This window comes from Ambystoma mexicanum, chromosome 7q, assembly GCF_040938575.1.
Source record: "Ambystoma mexicanum isolate Mex_15411 chromosome 7q, UKY_AmexF1_1, whole genome shotgun sequence".
Lineage (NCBI taxonomy): Eukaryota > Metazoa > Chordata > Amphibia > Caudata > Ambystomatidae > Ambystoma > Ambystoma mexicanum.
The window spans coordinates 895,814,805-895,833,087 of NC_090941.1; the positions used below are offsets into that span (position 1 = coordinate 895,814,805).

General features: G+C 53.4%; 1 protein-coding gene across 1 annotated transcript; it reads left to right on the forward strand.

The window, feature by feature from the left end:
- The first annotated feature begins 3,508 nt into the window (after window positions 1-3,508).
- FZD4 (frizzled class receptor 4) lies at window positions 3,509-17,774 on the forward strand. Its single transcript, XM_069639714.1, has 2 exons — window positions 3,509-4,739; window positions 11,182-17,774. The coding sequence occupies exons 1-2, from the start codon at window positions 4,491-4,493 to the stop codon at window positions 12,508-12,510; spliced, it is 1,578 nt and encodes a 525-aa protein (XP_069495815.1). The 5' UTR covers window positions 3,509-4,490; the 3' UTR covers window positions 12,511-17,774.
- Window positions 17,775-18,283: the final 509 nt, after the last annotated feature.

The window sequence follows — 18,283 nt, forward strand, 5'->3', positions numbered from 1 at the left end:
GGGGCTAGGCGTGAGGTGTGGAAGTGGCTACCAGGGACTAGGAGTGAGGTGTGGAAGAGGCTGCACAGGACTAGGAGTGAGGTGTGGAAGTGGCTGCCCGGGACTAGGAGTGAGGTGTGAAAGTGGCTGCCCGGGACTAGGAGTGAGGTGTGGAAGTAGCTGCCCGGGACTAGGAGTAAGGTGTGGAAGAGGCTGCACAGGACTAGGAGTGAGGTGTGGAAGTGGCTGCCCGGGACTAGGAGTGAGGTGTGAAAGTGGCTGCCCGGGTCAAGGAGTGAGGTGTGGAAGTGTGGAAGTGGCTGCCCGGGACTAGGAGTGAGGTGTGGAAGTGGCTGCCTGGGACTAGGAGTGAGGTGTGGAAGGGGCTGCCCAGGACTAGGAGTGAGGTGTGGAAGTGGCTGCACAGGACTAGGAGTGAGGTGTGGAATTGGCTGCCCGGGTGAAGGATTGAGGTGTGGAAGGGGCTGCCCAGGACTAGGAGTGAGGTGTGGAAGTGGCTGCACAGGGCTAGGAGTGAGGTGTGGAATTGGCTGCCCGGGTGAAGGATTGAGGTGTGGAAGTGGCTGCCTGGGACTAGAAGTGAGGTGTGGAAGTGGCTGCCCGGGACAAGGAGTGAGGAGTGGAAGTGGCTGCCCAGAACTAGGAGTGAGGTGTGGAAGTGGCTTCACAGGACTAGGAGTGAGGTGTGGAATTGGCTGCCCGGGACTTAGAGCGAGGTGTGAAAGTGGCTGCCCGGGTCAAGGAGTGAGGTGTGGAAGTGGCTGCCCGGGACTAGGAGTGAGGTGTGGAAGTGGCTGCCTGGGACTAGAAGTGAGGTGTGGAAGTGGCTGCCCGGGACAAGGAGTGAGGAGTGGAAGTGGCTGCCCAGAACTAGGAGTGAGGTGTGGAAGTGGCTTCACAGGACTAGGAGTGAGGTGTGGAATTGGCTGCCCGGGACTTAGAGCGAGGTGTGAAAGTGGCTGCCCGGGTCAAGGAGTGAGATGTGGAAGTGGCTGCCCGGGACTAGGAGTGAGGTGTGGAAGTGGCTGCCCGGGACTGGAAGTGAGGTGTGGAAGTGGCCGCCGAGGACTAGGAGTGAGGTGTGGAAGTCGCTTCCCAGGACTAGGAGTGAGGTGTGGAAGTGGCTGCCCGGGGCTAGGAGTGAGGAGTGAAAAGGGCTGCCCGGGGCTAGGAGTGAGGTGTAGAAGTGGCTGCCCAGGGCTAGGAGTGAGGCGTGGAAGTCGCTGCCCAGGACTAGGAGTGTGGTGTGAAAGTGGCTGCCCGGGCTAGAAGTGAGGTGTGAAAGTGGCTGCCCGGGTCAAGGAGTGAGGTGTGGAAGCGGCTGCCTGGGTCTAGGAGTGAGGTGTGGAAGTGGCTGCCCAGGACTAGGAGTGAGGTGTGGAAGTGGCTGCCCGGGATTAGGAGTGAGGTGTGGAAGTGGCTGCTGAGGGCTAGGAGTGAGGTGTGGAAGTGGCTGCCCAGGACTAGGAGTGAGGTGTGGAGGTGGCTGCCCAGGGTTAGAAGTGAGGTGTGGAAGTGGATTCCCGGGGCTAGGAGTGAGGTGTGGAAGTGGCTGCCCGGGACTAGGAGTGAGGTGTGGAAGTGGCTGCCAAGGACTAGGGGTGAGGTGTGGAAGTGGTTACCCAGGACTAGGAGTGAGGTGTGGTGGTGGCTGCCCGGGGCTAGGAGTGAGGTGTGGAGGTGGCTGCCCGGGGCTAGGAGTGGGGTGTGGAAGTGGCTGACTAGGACTAGGACTTCGGTGTGGAAGTGGCTGCCCAGGACTAGGAGTGAGGTGTGAAAGGGGCTGCCCGGGGCAAGGAGTGAGGTGTGGAAGTGGCTGTCCAGGGCTAGGAGTGAGGTGTGGAGGTGGCTGCCCAGGACTAGGAATGAGGTGTGGAGGTGGCTGCCCGGGGCTAGGAGTGAGGTGTGGAAGTGGCTGCCTGGGACTAGGAGTGCGGTGTGGAAGTGGCTGCTGAGGGCTAGGAGTGAGGTGTGGAGGTGGCTGCCCAGGGTTAGAAGTGAGGTGTGGAAGTGGATTCCCGGGGCTAGGAGTGAGGTGTGGAAGTAGCTGCCCGGGACTAGGAGTGAGGTGTGGAGGTGGCTGCCCAGGGCTAGGAGTGAGGTGTGGAAGTGGCTGCCCAGGACTAGGAGTGAGGTGTGGAAGTGACTGCCCAGGACTAGGAGTGAGGTGTGGAAGTGGCTGCCCAGGGCTAGTAGTGAGGTGTGGAAGTGGATGCCCGGGGCTAGGAGTGAGGTGTGGAGGTGGCTGTCCGGGGCTAGGAGTGAGGTGTGGAGGTGGCTGTCCGGGGCTAGGAGTGAGGTGTGGAGGTGGCTGCCTGGGGCAAGGAGTGAGGTGTGGAAGTGGCTGCACGGGGCTAGGAGTGAGGTGTGGAAGTGGCTGCCCGGGGCTAGGAGTGAGGTGTGGAAGTGGCTGCCCGGGGCTAGGAGTGAGGTGTGGAGGTGGCTGTCCGGGGCTAGGAGTGAGGTTTGGCGGTGGCTGTCCGGGGCTAGGAGTGAGGTGTGGAGGTGGCTGTCCGGGGCTAGGAGTGAGGTGCGGCGGTGGCTGTCCAGGGCTAGGAGTGAGGTGTGGAGGTGGCTGCCCGTGGCTAGGAGTGAGTTGCGGAAGTGGCTGCACAGGGCTAGGAGTGAGGTGTGGAAGTGGCTGCACAGGGCTAGGAGTGAGGTGTGGAAGTGGCTGCCCGGGCCTAGGAGTGAGATGTGGAAGTGGCTACCCAGGACTAGGAGTGAGGTGTGGAAGTGGCTGCCCAGGACTAGGAGTGAGGTGTGGAAGTGGCTGCCCAGGACTAGGAGTGGGGTGTGGAAGGGGCTGCCCAGGACTAGGAGTGAGGTGTGAAAGTGGCTGCCCGGGCCTAGGAGTGAGGTGTGGAAGTGGCTGCCCAGGACTAGGAGTGGGGTGTGGAGGTGGCTGCCCGGGGCTAGGACTGAGGTGTGGAAGTAACTGCCCAGGACTAGGAGTGAGGTGTGGAAGTAGCTGCCCGGGGCTAGGAGTGAGGTGTGGAAGTGGCTGCCCGGGGCTAGGAGTGAGGTGTGGAGGTGGCTGCCCGGGGCTAGGAGTGAGGTGTGGAAGTGGCTGCACAGGGCTAGCAGTGGGGTGTGGAGGTGGCTGTCCGGGGCTAGGAGTGAGGTGTGGAGGTAGCTGCCCGGGGCTAGGAGTGAGGTGCGGAGGTGGCTGCCCAGGACTAGGAGTGAGAAGTGGAAGTGACTGCCCGGGACTAGGTGCGAGGTGTCCGCCTGATGCGGGTCATCGCTGTTCATCGCTGGAGTTGGCTCGCCGGCTGCTTGCGCACACATGTTCCCTTTTGCGGTGTAATAATGCAGCGGAAATGGGAGTTGCGCATCTCCCAGAAACGTCCCTCGTCTCACTGCGCGCATCAGTGGCGAGCGCTGCCAGTTGGACGCTGGATTTATGGCGCAGCTGCTGGTGACAGCACTGCCAAATCCGTCTGCGGGGAGGCGGCGAGATGACAACCCGGAGAGGAAAAGTGCTGGATTCGCTTCTTTTTAACCCTGTGCCCTTGCAGGGGGTGGGGCGCGGGGCAGAGGGCAGCGGCCGCGGTGCGGATGGGTGGGCAGCGCGCGCCTCCTCCGCGCCTGCACACACACGCACACACACACAGTGCAGCGCGGCCCTGCCCGGACGGCCGGCTCCGCCCCTCCCTCCCAGGCTCGGCCTCTGCCCACAGCCCAGTGTGAAGGCTCACTCTCTCGGTGCAGGCTGCGGCACCGGCTCGCCGTGGACTCTGCTCTCTGCTGCACCCGGCTCCTCGCTGTCCTCGCAGACCCACGTTTCATTCATTGTGCGCTATGTTTCGGGGTCGGCGCTGCAACTTTTGGCTGGACTTTTTGGAAATGGATTTGTGAAACTCTCCGTCAGCAGCTTTGTGGATTTGGCTGAGTGGCTCCGTGGGGGGGTGCTGGGATCGACAGAAACTCGGGCGCAAACTCAGCGGAACTTCTCCCCATTGCAACTGTTGTGTCTCTGGAGCAAACACTGCCGGGCTATTCTCAGCGTCACTCCTGCCAGCAGCAGCACTCTACCGCACCTCTGGGCAAGGGCTACTGTGCTCCACTCTCCCCGCGCGCGCGGGATGCTGTGCACCCCTCGGTGAGCACGCCTGCCTTTCCCCCAGGGTCTGCGGGCTGCTGTGCACATCTGTGCCCGGGAAGTAGAGAGACCGCAGTGGACCGCTCTCTCTCTCCTGGAACTGGAAAGGCTGCGCTGCACCGCTCCGGGTGCAGTGGACAGGCTGCGGTGCACTTCTCTCGGCGGACACGGGGCTGCTGAACACTTCTTCGTGGCCGGCTGCAGTGCACCTCCCTCTGCTTCTTGGAAAGGGTCACCTCTCGGGGTGCATTGGCCAGGCTGTGACCCCGTGTCTTGGAACCAGATACGCGGGCATCTCCGTGGATTGGCAGGTTGCTGTGCCCTTGGCGTGCTGAACTCTAGCGGCCGCAGAAAGACTCTCGCTCGGGGGCTCCCCGGCCTGAAGATGAACAGCCTCCAGTCCCCGGGGCTCTGCGCGGCTCTTCTCCTCCTGCTGGCCGCCCGGGGGTCGCTGGGCTTCGGCGACGACGAGGAGCGGCGCTGCGACCCCATCCGCATCTCCATGTGCCAGAACCTGGGCTACAACGTGACCAGGATGCCAAACCTGGTGGGGCACGAGCTGCAGACAGACGCCGAGCTGCAGCTCACCACCTTCACGCCGCTCATCCAGTACGGCTGCTCCAGCCAGCTGCAGGTACGCCCGGCCCCTTTACTAGGCGCTTTATGCTCCAGTGCACTAGGCGCTTTACGCTCTGTTATGTTACTGCGATGCACTCGGCGCGCCGCTGCCATTTGCCTGACCCCCAGGCTCTCGCGGGGGGTTTGGCTTAGTGGGGGGAGAGAGGGGCAATGCCAGCTTGCTTTGCTGCTGTGTTGGTGCTTTACCACAGAGCACCTGCAGCATCGTGTCACCAGGAGCAGGCACTATTTTACTATGAAAGCCAATGGTGCAATGCACAGTGATTTGCCCAGGTTTGCAAGATGTAACCAACCGAGAGAATAGCATTAAAGCTCATAGGTCTTGATCTACAAAGCGCTTTCAATGGGGGTTTCCCTTTGAAAAGGGTTTTTCAAATCAGCCCCTATAGAGTTGCAACTTAGCGCTGCGCTGTCTTCCTTAAGCAGCGCGGCGCTGTACAGCAACAATGTACTGTAGCGGCGTATCTCCAATTGAACTGTATTGTGCGTGAGCCGATTGTGGCTACACTATAGGCACCAGCCTTTGGTGGGTTGGGGGGGGGTGGGGGCAACTCGTGAGGCATGCTCGCCGGGCCTCCATTGGTCCATTGGGCTGTGTTCGCATATTTATTCGGACTTGTTTATAAATCGAGGAACAAGGACATGCGGTGCTTCAGTCAGAATCACGCGATTTGGCAATGTAACAGCTAGGTGCATATTCCTCACCGCATTTCCCTGGAACATAGTTATTACTCGTGGTAGTTTGCGCCCCCTGTGGAGCCCTTGATACCACGTGCCACGCACGTCTACCCGCAGTCTACTTTCCTGCAAGCTCGCGTGGAAGGCAGCGGGCGCAGGCGGCACCTGGTGCGGTGCGATGGGCACGGCAAGCAATGTGTCACGCACCGGCCTTCGCGCTCACGCCCGGCCCAGCAGACGCACGGTCTATGCTGCGCATGGGGGCTGTTTGGTGCGAGAACTCGAGCCTCGGAAGCCGCCGCCGGGCTATTTGTGACTCGTGCGGGTGCCACCTCTCAGGACACAGCGACAGGGGGGGGCGTGAGTTCGTTCATATCTGCCCAGTGAGTTCGTTCATATCTGCCCACGGGGGATCGCCTGATGTTCAGAGTCCGAATCCCGGCTTCTGTGTCCATGTTAATCTGCACAGACACCCCTGTGCTGTCGTTTTTTTTTTTTAAATAAGGGAATTAACTGAATTTGACGGGGGTTCTGTTCTGTTCGCAGTGCACACATCGCGTCTTTTGAACTTTGGTTCCAACTGTCCATCATAAATTTCATGCGAACAGCTTTGCTTAAAATGCGGGCACTACAACGCACCATGTATGTTAAGCGCTTGCTGTTAGGCGAGCAAGAGAAAGCGCTATTTGCAAATAGAGCCTTTTTCATATTAGATTACATGGGCTGTCCAGAGGCTGCATTCTTCAAACCACTCCACCTTCTGACACCTCCTCCCAAGCATTTCCCCCAACTAGAGGGCATAGTCCGAGAGTAGATGGGGGTGTGTATTGTTATGGAAGGGTGATGGGACTGCGCTCACTGGCCTTCCAGCTCAATGCGTTTTGGCAGAAAGCGTAGGGGCCAGAATCAATTATCTGCGCAGAAAATAGGGTATTTGTGTGCGCAACTGTGTGCAAATCTGCATTCGGCGATTCATGGAATCGAATGCGCTACTTTCCCTGGACTTGCGTGCAGTTTGCACTGGCTGCGCACGCCCGTGCGAGCCGTCGAGGACATTGTGCGAGTCTCCAGGCAGAGCGTGGGTATAGCTTGCGCACAAGGGCTCGAAAGGGGGCAGAACACCAAAAATGGGGAATAACTTGCTAAAAAAAGTGGGTGTTCCGAGGGACGGCCTGCAGGCAGTCACTCGCATGCCCACAATTGCGCGGCATGGGGCGCAAACTCTCGGCCAGGAAATGGCCACGCAAGTCCCTCATACGATCCGCCACCCGAATCCAGGAGTAAGTACACTGGTGTGTAGGATTTGTAGCGCGCGGGGGTGGGGTTGAATGTCAGATTTTGGGGTACCGATATAACTTGGGGGTGCACATTCATAGTGTAGCAGGGTGCAGGAATGGTTTCATGGGTTTGCATGCAGATTTTAGGAGCTTAGACCGAGTTACCGCCGGGCACAGTTACGGGGACCTTGTGCAGGGTCCCTGAAATGCAGGCCTGCTTGCGGGTGACCCCACATACTGTTTGAAGGGTGCGTGTATTTGCACCCGGGGAAGTGCGCACAGGTAGCTGATCTGGCTGTTTATGCTTTGCATGTGGGCGTGTCAGGTGCATTCCGGTCGTGACATGTGAATATGGTTACTTTGCGCAAACGAATACGCTGGGCGTGCATTTTTTATTCTGTGTGCTCCTGCAGTGTCCTTCTTGGCACGCGCAGCCCTTGCAAGATTTCTGCACACATTCCATGAACCAGGCCTTAAGTCTGACAAGCCACTGGTTGACACAAGGCAGGTAAAGGGAGGGCAAAGTTGGAGACCGGCAGGGCCGAGCCTCCTGAGTGATGGCTGCAGGAAAGGGCACCTCGTTTAGCCACGGCACACTAAATATTGATATTAGGTGCGTGTTTTAATAAAACCGATGCTTGTGCATCCGCTCCTCTAAGGTATCTGGTGATTTTACCAAACACTTTCCCTGATGAGCGCCAGGCGCAGGGGTCCGCATTTCAACCCTCTTGCACGCTGGTGCTGGGCCTCGCGCGGACAGCATATCGCTATTTTGGTGACCCCCGTGAATGGCCGGTTGGGGGTGAGGGTTAAAGGGTGTAGGTCTCCGTCCCACGTGTGTGGGGGAATGCTGAACGCAGCGGCCGCCTCAGGCGCCGTGGCTGCCGCCAGCTGCAGGCACCTCTTGGCATCTCGTGTGTTTTCTGGTAAACTGAGAAAGTGCTATGTGCGTTTGGAATGCGGGGGCCGCGGCCGGCGTATTTGTCACTTTCTTGGGATTTGAGAAGGTGGGGGGGGGGGGGGTTGGAGGGGTGAGGGGAAGTGCTCGCTGCCTGCTCTTCTTCGCAGATGCCAGCCCTGCCCCAGTGGTTGGCCATGGCACTCTCGCAGGGCACTCCTCGGAAAATACCAGTAGGGAGAGACAGCAGCGAAGCTGGAGACAGCCAGTCTCCGCGGATAGCAGATAAGAGACGACATGAAACACCAGTTTAATGAAACATCTGTCAAAGTGAACGATAAGCTGGGTCATGCATAGGACTGGGGGTAGGCAACGGTGGGAGCCCCACTATACCTTACACTATCGCGAGGCAGGTGACCCTGTGTCACCAAGGTCAGTTGCACACACACGTAGCATTTGACGCCACGAGACCGGTCAGTTTCGTTGGTTTGCAAGCCCACTCGATCCAGCCGCCCAACAGGGTCTCCAGCTTTACTCTACTTTCCTCGGTACCCTTGCTCCCTGGCTCTGGCCCGGGTCTGTGTGTATTGATAACAGGCGACAAGGCAGCCAAGGCGCTTAAATTCAGCAGCTGATTCCAAAACCAGTGGCTGTGGTCAGCCTTTCATCCTTCTGTGATGACCAATGGGGTTCCGATACACGCATAGTGGCGGCTTCTGTACTGCACCAAGAGTTGGATTGAGCGCGGCGGGGGGGGGGGGGGGGGGGGTGCTTCTATGCTTCTGTCTCCAGTCTCGTGACCTTTTCTTCTCGGAGGAGGCTCCTTCCAAAACATTCTTTCGTGGTGCGCTGTGCTGTTTCCATTTGGGAACGGGGCGCCTCTGCCATTGCCCTCACTCATCGCCGCCCTGTTTCTAGCTGGTAGAAATACATGTACACACCCGCGCCTGTCCTCGAAGGACTTGCGGTGTGCACCGTGCGCCCTTTCCCTCGCAGCCTCCAGTCCCCCTTACACCCTCCCATCTCTCTCTCTCCCACCCTCCCATCTCTCTCTCTCTCCCACCCTCCCATCTCTCTCTCTCTCCCTCCCACTCTCTCTCTCTCTTTCAGATTAGATTTGCAGTCCCGCAACGTGTCTTCTTATAGACAGACTTTCTCCAGGTGTATCTTAAATTAGGCTTGGCGTCTAATCTTAAAATATCTAAAACATCCTTACTGTCAAACCAGGTGCTTCGGCTACTAGGAATGATTGGGTGGAAACATCACAGGGACGCGCCGAAACATAACAAAACACACAGAGACATAGCAGTGACACGTGGAAAGATAGCAGAAAACACAGAGACATAGCAGTGACACGTGGAAAGATAGCAGAACACACAGAGACATAGCAGTGACACGTGGAAAGATAGCAGAACACACAGAGACATAGCAGGGTCACGTGGAAAGATAGCAGAACACACAGAGACATAGCAGTGACACGTGGAAAGATAGCAGAACACACAGAGACATAGCAGGGTCACGTGGAAAGATAGCAGAACACACAGAGACATAGCAGTGACACGTGGAAAGATAGCAGAACACACAGAGACATAGCAGGGTCACGTGGAAAGATAGCAGAACATGCAGAGACATAGCAATGCCACATGGAAAGATAGCAGAACACACAAAGACATAGCAGTGACACGTGGAAAGATAGCAGAACACACAGAGACATAGCAGTGACACGTGGAAAGATAGCAGAACACACAGAGACATAGCAGGGTCACGTGGAAAGATAGCAGAACACACAGAGACATAGCAGTGACACGTGGAAAGATAGCAGAACACACAGAGACATAGCAGTGACACGTGGAAAGATAGCAGAACACACAGAGACATAGCAGTGACACGTGGAAAGATAGCAGAACACACAGAGACATAGTGGGGTCGTATGGAAACAGCAAAGTGCGGAGGAATATAGCAGAGTCCAGATGGAAAGAGCAGAGTGCAGATGGGAACATAGCAGAGTACAGATGGGAACATAGCAGAGTACAGATGGAAACAGCAGAGTACATGGGAACATGCATAGTACAGATAGAAACAGCAGAGTACATGGAAATATAGCAGAGTACAGATGGAAAGAGCAGAGTACAGGGTAGCATAGCAGAGTACAGACTGAAAAATAGCAGAGTACAAGAGAACATAGCAGAGTACAGATGGCAACATAGCAGAGTACAGATGGGAACAGCAGAGTACATGGGAATATAGCAGAACACAGATGGAAACAGCAGAGTACACAGATGGGAACATAGCAGAGTACAGATGGGAACATAGCAGAGTACAGGGCATCAGAGCAGTGGCACACAGAAGTACAACCCGAACATAAGGACACATAGCAGGGTTGTGTGATGTTCATAGTATTAGGAAAGTGTGATGTAAGGAGCCCCCAGAAAACAGACTGCACTTGGGTACATGGAGCAATACATGGCAGGGTGACTGGCGATAAAGCACACTTCTGCCGCTGGGGGGAGCCCCCACTTTACTCCTTTGAGCTTTCAGCAGCAGCAGCCAGCCGCCTTTCAAGGTCAGGGTGACATTTCGCAGTGCATTGGTGAATGCAGCTCTGCCCGAGGACTGTGTGTTAGTTACACAGAAGGTCCCAGGGAGGAAAGGAAGCGTGTGTGTTTTACAGCATGCGGCGCCCCGCGTGAGCAGGAACTCGGATTACCCCTGCCCCCTATCACCTTTCTGACATCACCAGAAAGCCGCAGAGCGTAAGCCATACATTCTACGGAATCTCTACAATAGCATGTTTTTATTGTTTCCCCACGAGTGGCCCAGCGAGAACGTGGGGAATTCGCGCGCGCGGATCTAAACGTGGCGCCCAGGGCGGGTCACGTCAAAACCAAGGCGCCCGCCTGGCGCTCACATCTTCCGCGTTTAAGCGGGGTTTCCTGTTCATTGGGACCGAGATTCGACACCGTGTCACATGTGTGGGTCTGTAAGCCACGTCAAAAACGGGCCCTGCTTCATACAAAGAAAAAAAAAAGAAAACACTGACCATGCGAAAACGGCGCCAAGCTAGCAAATGAGTCCAGCCATACACCGGTGTGACAGGGTACAGGGAGACGAGTTCCCACAAACAGCAGGGCCAGTCCTCGTCGCACGTTTGACTTTGTTCGCTGCAATGTAGTAGGAATTTCCTGTATAGAAGTGCGCAGGGGGAATTTCATTTGTTGATGCTGTTCTATACCAACGTACCCACTCATGCATTCACACAACTGATCTCACTCACTCACCACAGTCTCTCAATGAACTCATTTCACTTATTCATCACAACCCCTCAATGCAGCCACTGACCAACTCATTCACGCACTCACTTTCCCCCACTCCCTCACCTCATTCAACAATCTCACCTCACACATTCACTTCAGCCACTCATTAATTCCATCTTCCCGCTCATTCAACCCACCCACTCAGTAATGGAATCTCACTCACTCCACTCATTCATTTTACTCACCTCACTTCACAGCGACAACAGCTTGATTTTGTAGTGTGATCCTGTTCCATGTTTTTCTAATTATATTTTTGATTTTTTTTTCCAGTTCTTCCTCTGTTCAGTGTATGTTCCAATGTGCACAGAGAAGATCAACATCCCAATCGGACCGTGCGGCGGAATGTGCCTCTCCGTCAAAAGGCGGTGTGAACCGGTCTTGAAAGAGTTTGGGTTTGCCTGGCCCGACACCCTGAACTGCAGCAAGTTCCCCCCACAAAATGACCACAACCACATGTGCATGGAGGGTCCAGGGGATGAGGAGGTGCCACTCCACGGCAAAAAGTCACTGCAGCCGGGAGAAGAATGCCACACGCTGGGTCCCAATTCAGACCAGTACACCTGGGTGAAAAGAAGTCTGAACTGCGTCCTCAAGTGTGGGTATGATGCCGGTCTGTACAGCCGGACTGCTAAGGAGTTCACAGACATCTGGATGGCCGCCTGGGCCAGCCTGTGCTTCATCTCCACCGCCTTCACCGTCTTGACCTTCCTGATAGACTCCTCAAGGTTCTCCTACCCTGAAAGGCCCATCATCTTTCTGAGCATGTGCTACAACATCTACAGCATTGCTTACATTGTCCGGTTAACCGTGGGCCGGGAGCGGATATCCTGTGATTTTGACGAGGCCGTAGAACCTGTTCTCATCCAAGAGGGCCTCAAGAACACAGGGTGTGCCATTATTTTCCTGCTGATGTACTTCTTTGGGATGGCGAGCTCAATCTGGTGGGTGATCCTGACACTCACCTGGTTCCTGGCCGCCGGGCTCAAATGGGGGCACGAGGCCATCGAAATGCACAGCTCCTATTTCCACATCGCAGCGTGGGCTATCCCGGCAGTGAAGACCATTGTCATCCTGATCATGAGGCTGGTGGATTCGGATGAGCTCACCGGACTCTGCTACGTTGGCAACCAGAACATTGATGCACTCACGGGCTTTGTGGTGGCCCCGCTGTTCACCTACTTGGTGATCGGGACTCTCTTCATAGCAGCCGGACTGGTGGCCCTTTTCAAAATACGATCCAACCTTCAAAAGGATGGGACGAAGACGGACAAGTTGGAGAGGCTGATGGTCAAGATTGGAGTCTTCTCCGTCCTGTACACTGTGCCGGCCACTTGTGTGATAGCGTGTTATTTTTATGAAATCTCAAACTGGGCCGTGTTTCGATACTCCTCCGACGAGTCCAACATGGCGGTGGAAATGCTCAAAATCTTCATGTCACTGCTGGTAGGCATCACCTCTAGCATGTGGATTTGGTCAGCCAAAACGGTGCACACCTGGCAGAGGTGCACAAACCGCTTGGTGAACTCAGGGAGGGGGAAGCGGGAGAAAAGAGTGGACAGCTGGGGCAAGCCGGGCAAAGGGAACGAGACTGTGGTGTAGCCAATATGGCCCTGCGTACCTATCTTGAAGTAGAACTCTTGGCTGGGGGAGTTACTGTGAAGCATAGGGGCGAGCGGTGGAGGAATACCTGAGGGACTAGTGGGGAAGTCCTCCAAAAATCTGTGTTACAGGCGCACCGCTCGCCTCGTCAGGGACTGTTAAATATCTCTTGCTGTGAATACTGTGACACCCAGAGGTGCCTGCTGCCCAAGGCAAGATGGGAGCATGAAGGTTTCGATACAAGCTGTGAGCAATCCGAGCCTGCTGCCAGGTTTCAATGCACTGCACTGAGTTCTCCGAGTCTTAGGGTGCCACAGTGTGCCCATTGTAGCGAGGGGGTGTTCCTGGGTCCTGTGTCACCGTAACTTGCAATTTCTGGAGAGAGGCTCTGTGATCAAAAGTGAAATGTAGCGAAGCATGAGTCCTGTCCGCTGGAGAAGGAAAACACGACACACTGGATATATATATATAGGAAGAGGGCTGACAAGTGACTCAATAGTTAGTGCAGATTTTACTGACAGCGCCCCCTGTGCTGGTCCTTAACTTCTTGAAGTGCCTTTTCTCGTTATATGGACTGAGCTGTTTGAATTGCTGATTAAGAAAACGTATGCGGTTGTAATACATATTTATTTTCTTGACCTTCCTTCCTTCCCGATCTGCATCTCTCTTTTTTCTTTCTTTCTTTCTTCCACTCTTTTTCAGCTTTCCTTTTCCTAATTACCCTTTTTTTGTTTTAGCAATACTCTAAAAGTTCTCAGAGGACAGCCGATGTGTTTCTCTATGTGAATATTTTAACATGTCTGTCTGTCATGAGGTAATGTGCTGTGCTTCAGCGCCTAAGAATGTCAGACGCATGAACTCAAAGTTAGTAAGGAAGGCTGTTTTTGAACAGAGTGTGCGGTGGGAAGCGGGGGTTCTGCGTTTTTTTTTTTTTAATATATGTGACTTTATTGGAGTTGTAGATTAAGAGCAGTGCGTTCCAAATAGACGAGACTCCCTCTATTTGTTGCGCTAAAGTATTGTGTAAAGTGCACACGGTGCTTGGAAGCTGAGTGCGGTGTCTTGTGGGGCAAGTGATTTTCTTCCTTTCTTTCTTTCTTTCTTTCTTTCTTTCTTTCTTTCTTTCTTTCTTTCTTTCTTTCTTTCTTTCTTTCTTTCTTTCTTTCTTTCTTTCTTTCTTTCCTTCTTTCTTTCTTTCTCCTTCCCGCATTCCCTCCTTCCCTCTTTCCTCCCTCCCCCTTTCTTTCTTTTCCCCCTTACCACCCTCTGCCTTACATGCCTTTGGTCCCACGCGCTTGGTTCCTTCCCCTGCCCGTGGCCACTTTATCTCACGGCCCCCCCTTTTTCGCTGTTCCTCTCCGGCCATTCTCTGGTATTGTGGCTCTATCGGCGGAGGTGAAAGGCGGGAATGCGCCCCTGCCAGTCCCTTGAGTTGCTCTCAGCCGGAGCCTGGCCCAGTCGCCTTATCTCCCCAGGACCCAGAGACCCAACTGCGAAGGCCAATTAAGGTTTCACTTTGAGAGGAGCCAGCTCTACCCGCCAGGCCAGCAGAGTAGTGTGTTTAGATTTCGGGGCAGCGTCGTGTCTACACAGATCGGTGTCCTAATGAATGTGCGTGCTTTATAAAGACAACCCCCGATTCTGGAGGAGAGGCCCAGGGCGGGCCCTGAGGGATGAGGGGCCTGGAAGCACTTTCTGGAAACACGTCTCCCGAGCGCTGGCTGCGGCGTCTTTGCAGCCGGGAGGAAATCTCTCTGCCAGCTGCTGCTTTTGAAAGAAAGGTTGCAATAGAAGGGTATCCGTTTACTCTGCGTGGGTTATTCGGTGTCACAGCCGTTGGTGTAGGGTTGCGGTCCGAGGGGAGGCCAAGGCTGGGCTCCACAGGGTTCCCGGAGCACTGCTGAGCGGTGGGTGGGGAAAGGCCACATACCCAGGAGCGCAGGAGGTCCAAGCGAACCCGAGGCTGCAGGTGCAGGCTCGCCCATCTCCTGAGGTCCTGAGACCTTCCCAGGCCTGCCAGGCTTCCCCGGCTGTCTGCCCCAAAGGCCCTTCACACTCCCCTCTGGAGTGGACTGCCACACAGTACTGCCCAATGCCTCTCTGTAGGCCAGTGGGATTCAAACTTTTTCATACAGAGCACCCCCCTCGAATACAAATATTGTTTCTGACCCCCTTACCTAATGGATAGCCCCCACCGCAAGTGCCCAAAGGAAGTCTAAGGGAGCCCCAGGCTCTTTAAAATATAAGCACCTTTTCTACTGCTAATATTATCTATTAAAAGCAATAACCATAATCCTTTTTTGTATTAAAAACAGTCATCTTAATCCCTTTTTAAAGTGTCTGTGCCCCCCTCTTCTCCCTCATCTCCCCCACGACATACTTCGGGGCCAGCCACCCAGTTTGAAGACCACTGCTGTAGGCAAAGATGTGAGTGGCCAGTTGTGTGGGAGATCAGCGCACCTTCATGTGAGAGCAGGGGGCCACAGTGCCATTGCATTAGAGTGCCACCATGCTGAAGTGGGAGATCACAACACAATCACATTGGACTGGGATAGCCCTCAGCTGTCACACTAGTGGGGCAGGCCACACCCACATCCACCTGGTGAGACTAGCGTGGAAGAGTACAGGGCCCTGCTGCTACCCGGGTCTTGCGATCTGCCTCTGTGCTCCACATGGAGTCTTCATCTTCCACTTTACTCTGATGGGCCCAGTGCTGGGATTTCCCACACTACACCAAGATGATGTGATTTCCCACACTACACCAAGATGATGTGATTTCCCACACTACACCAAGATGATGTGATTTCACACACTACGCCAAGATGATGTGATTTCACACTCTACACCAATATGATGTGATTTCACACTCTACGCCAAAATGATGTGATTTCCCACTCTACACCAATATGATGTGATTTCCCACTCTACAACAACATGATGTGATTTCCCACTCTACACCAATATGATGTGATTTCCCACTCTACACCAATATGATGTGATTTCCCACTCTACAACAACATGATGTGATTTCACACTCTACGCCAACATGATGTGATTTCATACTCTACACCAACATGTGATTTCCCACTCTACGCCAATATGATGTGATTTCCCACACTACACCAAGATGATGTGATTTCCCACACTACACCAAGATGATGTAATTTCCCACACTACACCAAGATGATGTGATTTCACACACTACGCCAAGATGATGTTATTTCACACTCTACACCAATATGATGTGATTTCACACTCTACGCCAAAATGATGTGATTTCCCACTCTACACCAATACGATGTGATTTCCCACTCTACAACATGATGTGATTTCCCACTCTACACCAATATGATGTGATTTCCCACTCTACAACAACATGATGTGATTTCATACTCTACACCAACATGATGTGATTTCCCACTCTAAGCCAATATGATGTGATTTCCCACACTACACCAAGATGATGTAATTTCCCACTCTACACCAATACGATGTGATTTCCCACTCTACAACATGATGTGATTTCCCACTCTACACCAATATGATGTGATTTCACACTCTACACCAACATGATGTGATTTCCCACTCTAAGCCAATATGATGTGATTTCCCACTCTACACCAATATGATGTGATTTCACACTCTACACCAACATGATGTGATTTCCCACTCTAAGCCAATATGATGTGATTTCCCACACTACACCAAGATGATGTGATTTCACACTCTACGCCAAAATTATGTGATTTCCCACTCTACACCAATATGATGTGATTTCACACTCTACGCCAAAATGATGTGATTTCCCACTCTACACCAATATGATGTGATTTCCCACTCTACACCAACATGATGTGATTTCCCACTGTACACCAATATGATGTGATTTCACACTCTACACCAACATGATGTGATTTCACACTCTACACCAACATTATGTGATTTCATACTCTACACCAACATGATGTGATTTCCCACTCTACACCAATATGATGTGATTTCCCACACTACACCAAGATGATGTGATTTCCCACACTACACCAAGATGATGTGATTTCACGCTCTCATGAAATGGTGCTGCAATAGTCCACTTGCCTGCGAAGGTGTAGCGATATCCCACTCTAGTGAAGTGGGTGGGGGGAGGGGTGGTGCTGCACTCTCTGGTAATTGTATCCTCATCTCCCACTAAAATCTCGCAGCCTTCTGATCTCCCACACAAGTGCATTTTTGTTACACTCGGGCAAAGTCCTTAAACTGGCCCACTCTAGTGATCTCTCGCGCTCATCTGACTGGCATGTTAGTTCTCTCTTTTATATGACCCAGTGATCTCCCACTTTAAACCACAGGCCATGGTATTTTTCCCTGTAAGGCGCCAGTCCTGTGATCGCCCCTCCACGCAAATCACCGTGACAGCCTTCTCTAATCTGACTGCACTGCAGTCTCCCACTCTATTCCCACCCCCACCCCTCCGCTCCTTGTGATTTCTCACTTTCTTGCCATTTATGCAAGCGCTGGGCCTGTGGCCGGCGCCTCGTGCCGTCTTGCCGGCTGCTTGCATTCTGCTGGCCAATGGCGCTCCCTCGTGGCCAGGAAGGGCCGCCATTTCCCAGGCCGTGCAGAAGAAAAGCAGGAGTGACAGAGACGTAGATGAGGTACCTGCAGCGGATTGCTGCCCCGGGTGCTGTACAAGTGGGCACTTTTAAATCAGAGAGAAGCTCAAAGCTCTGGTTTCAACCTGTTTTCTTGGTTCTTTTAAAGGATTGATCTCGAGCCTGGGTTTCAAGCATGGTCGTTACATTAAGCAGCATGAGTCTAATTGAAATGCATCTGCCGGGCTATCTGGGAGATTAGGGGGGGCAGTGAAAGGAGGAACGGCGCACAATGGGGGAAAAGGGAAGGCCTTTGTGTCCTTGCATGGAATCCTCCAGTTTCAAGGTGCTTAAAATCTTAACGCCAAACGTATGCAAACGCGAGTGCTTCAGAGGTGCAAACTCGGCACAGCCGGCCGCCGCGCAGCTGCCCGCACGCCCCGCCCCTATTTATTTTCCTGACACCCCATGCACCCCACCCCCAAATATATTTCCCTGACATTGCTAACAGAATGTACACTGATTATTTTTGTATGCTGTATATTATGTTGCCTCATTTATATGTAAATATATAAATATATATATATATTTGTGCTGTAAATTTCTAATTTATCAATGTACAAAACACTGATATTTAATTTTTGTATTAAAAGAAATAAAGCTTTATTGAAAAAAGAGTCACTGTGCTGAATTTTGTTTTTTAAAAGAAAAAAAGAGAAGGGGCGGCCATAGTGGGGCGTCGTCAGCAGGGACACGTGAATGGGAAAGTTAGGAGCGGGTGCTGTGCCCCTCTGTGCCCAAATATAGCCGTCCAGGGGTCAAGTACTAAAAAATAAAGTGGGGGCTCATCAACAAATTATATGGGATGTGACATCACCAGAAATTATCACGTCACGGTGAAATATTCACATTTCATTAAATTGGCTTTGCATAACCACCCATATTGCACAGGATGAATGCAATTTGCCTTTCATAAAATCAACTCGCACACAAAACCAAGAGAGGATATTTTCTGTTAATAGTGTTTTTGAAAACGTTAAAAGGTGTGCATGTTTTAAAGTCCAGGAACCTTTGCAGTACCAAAATTGAACATGTCACCTTTAGTTGTTATTTTTCATTATGTTATATAGTGCAGTGGTGAAGTGTCCAGGCTGAAAACCTGGTGACTGTGGTTCGGTTCCATT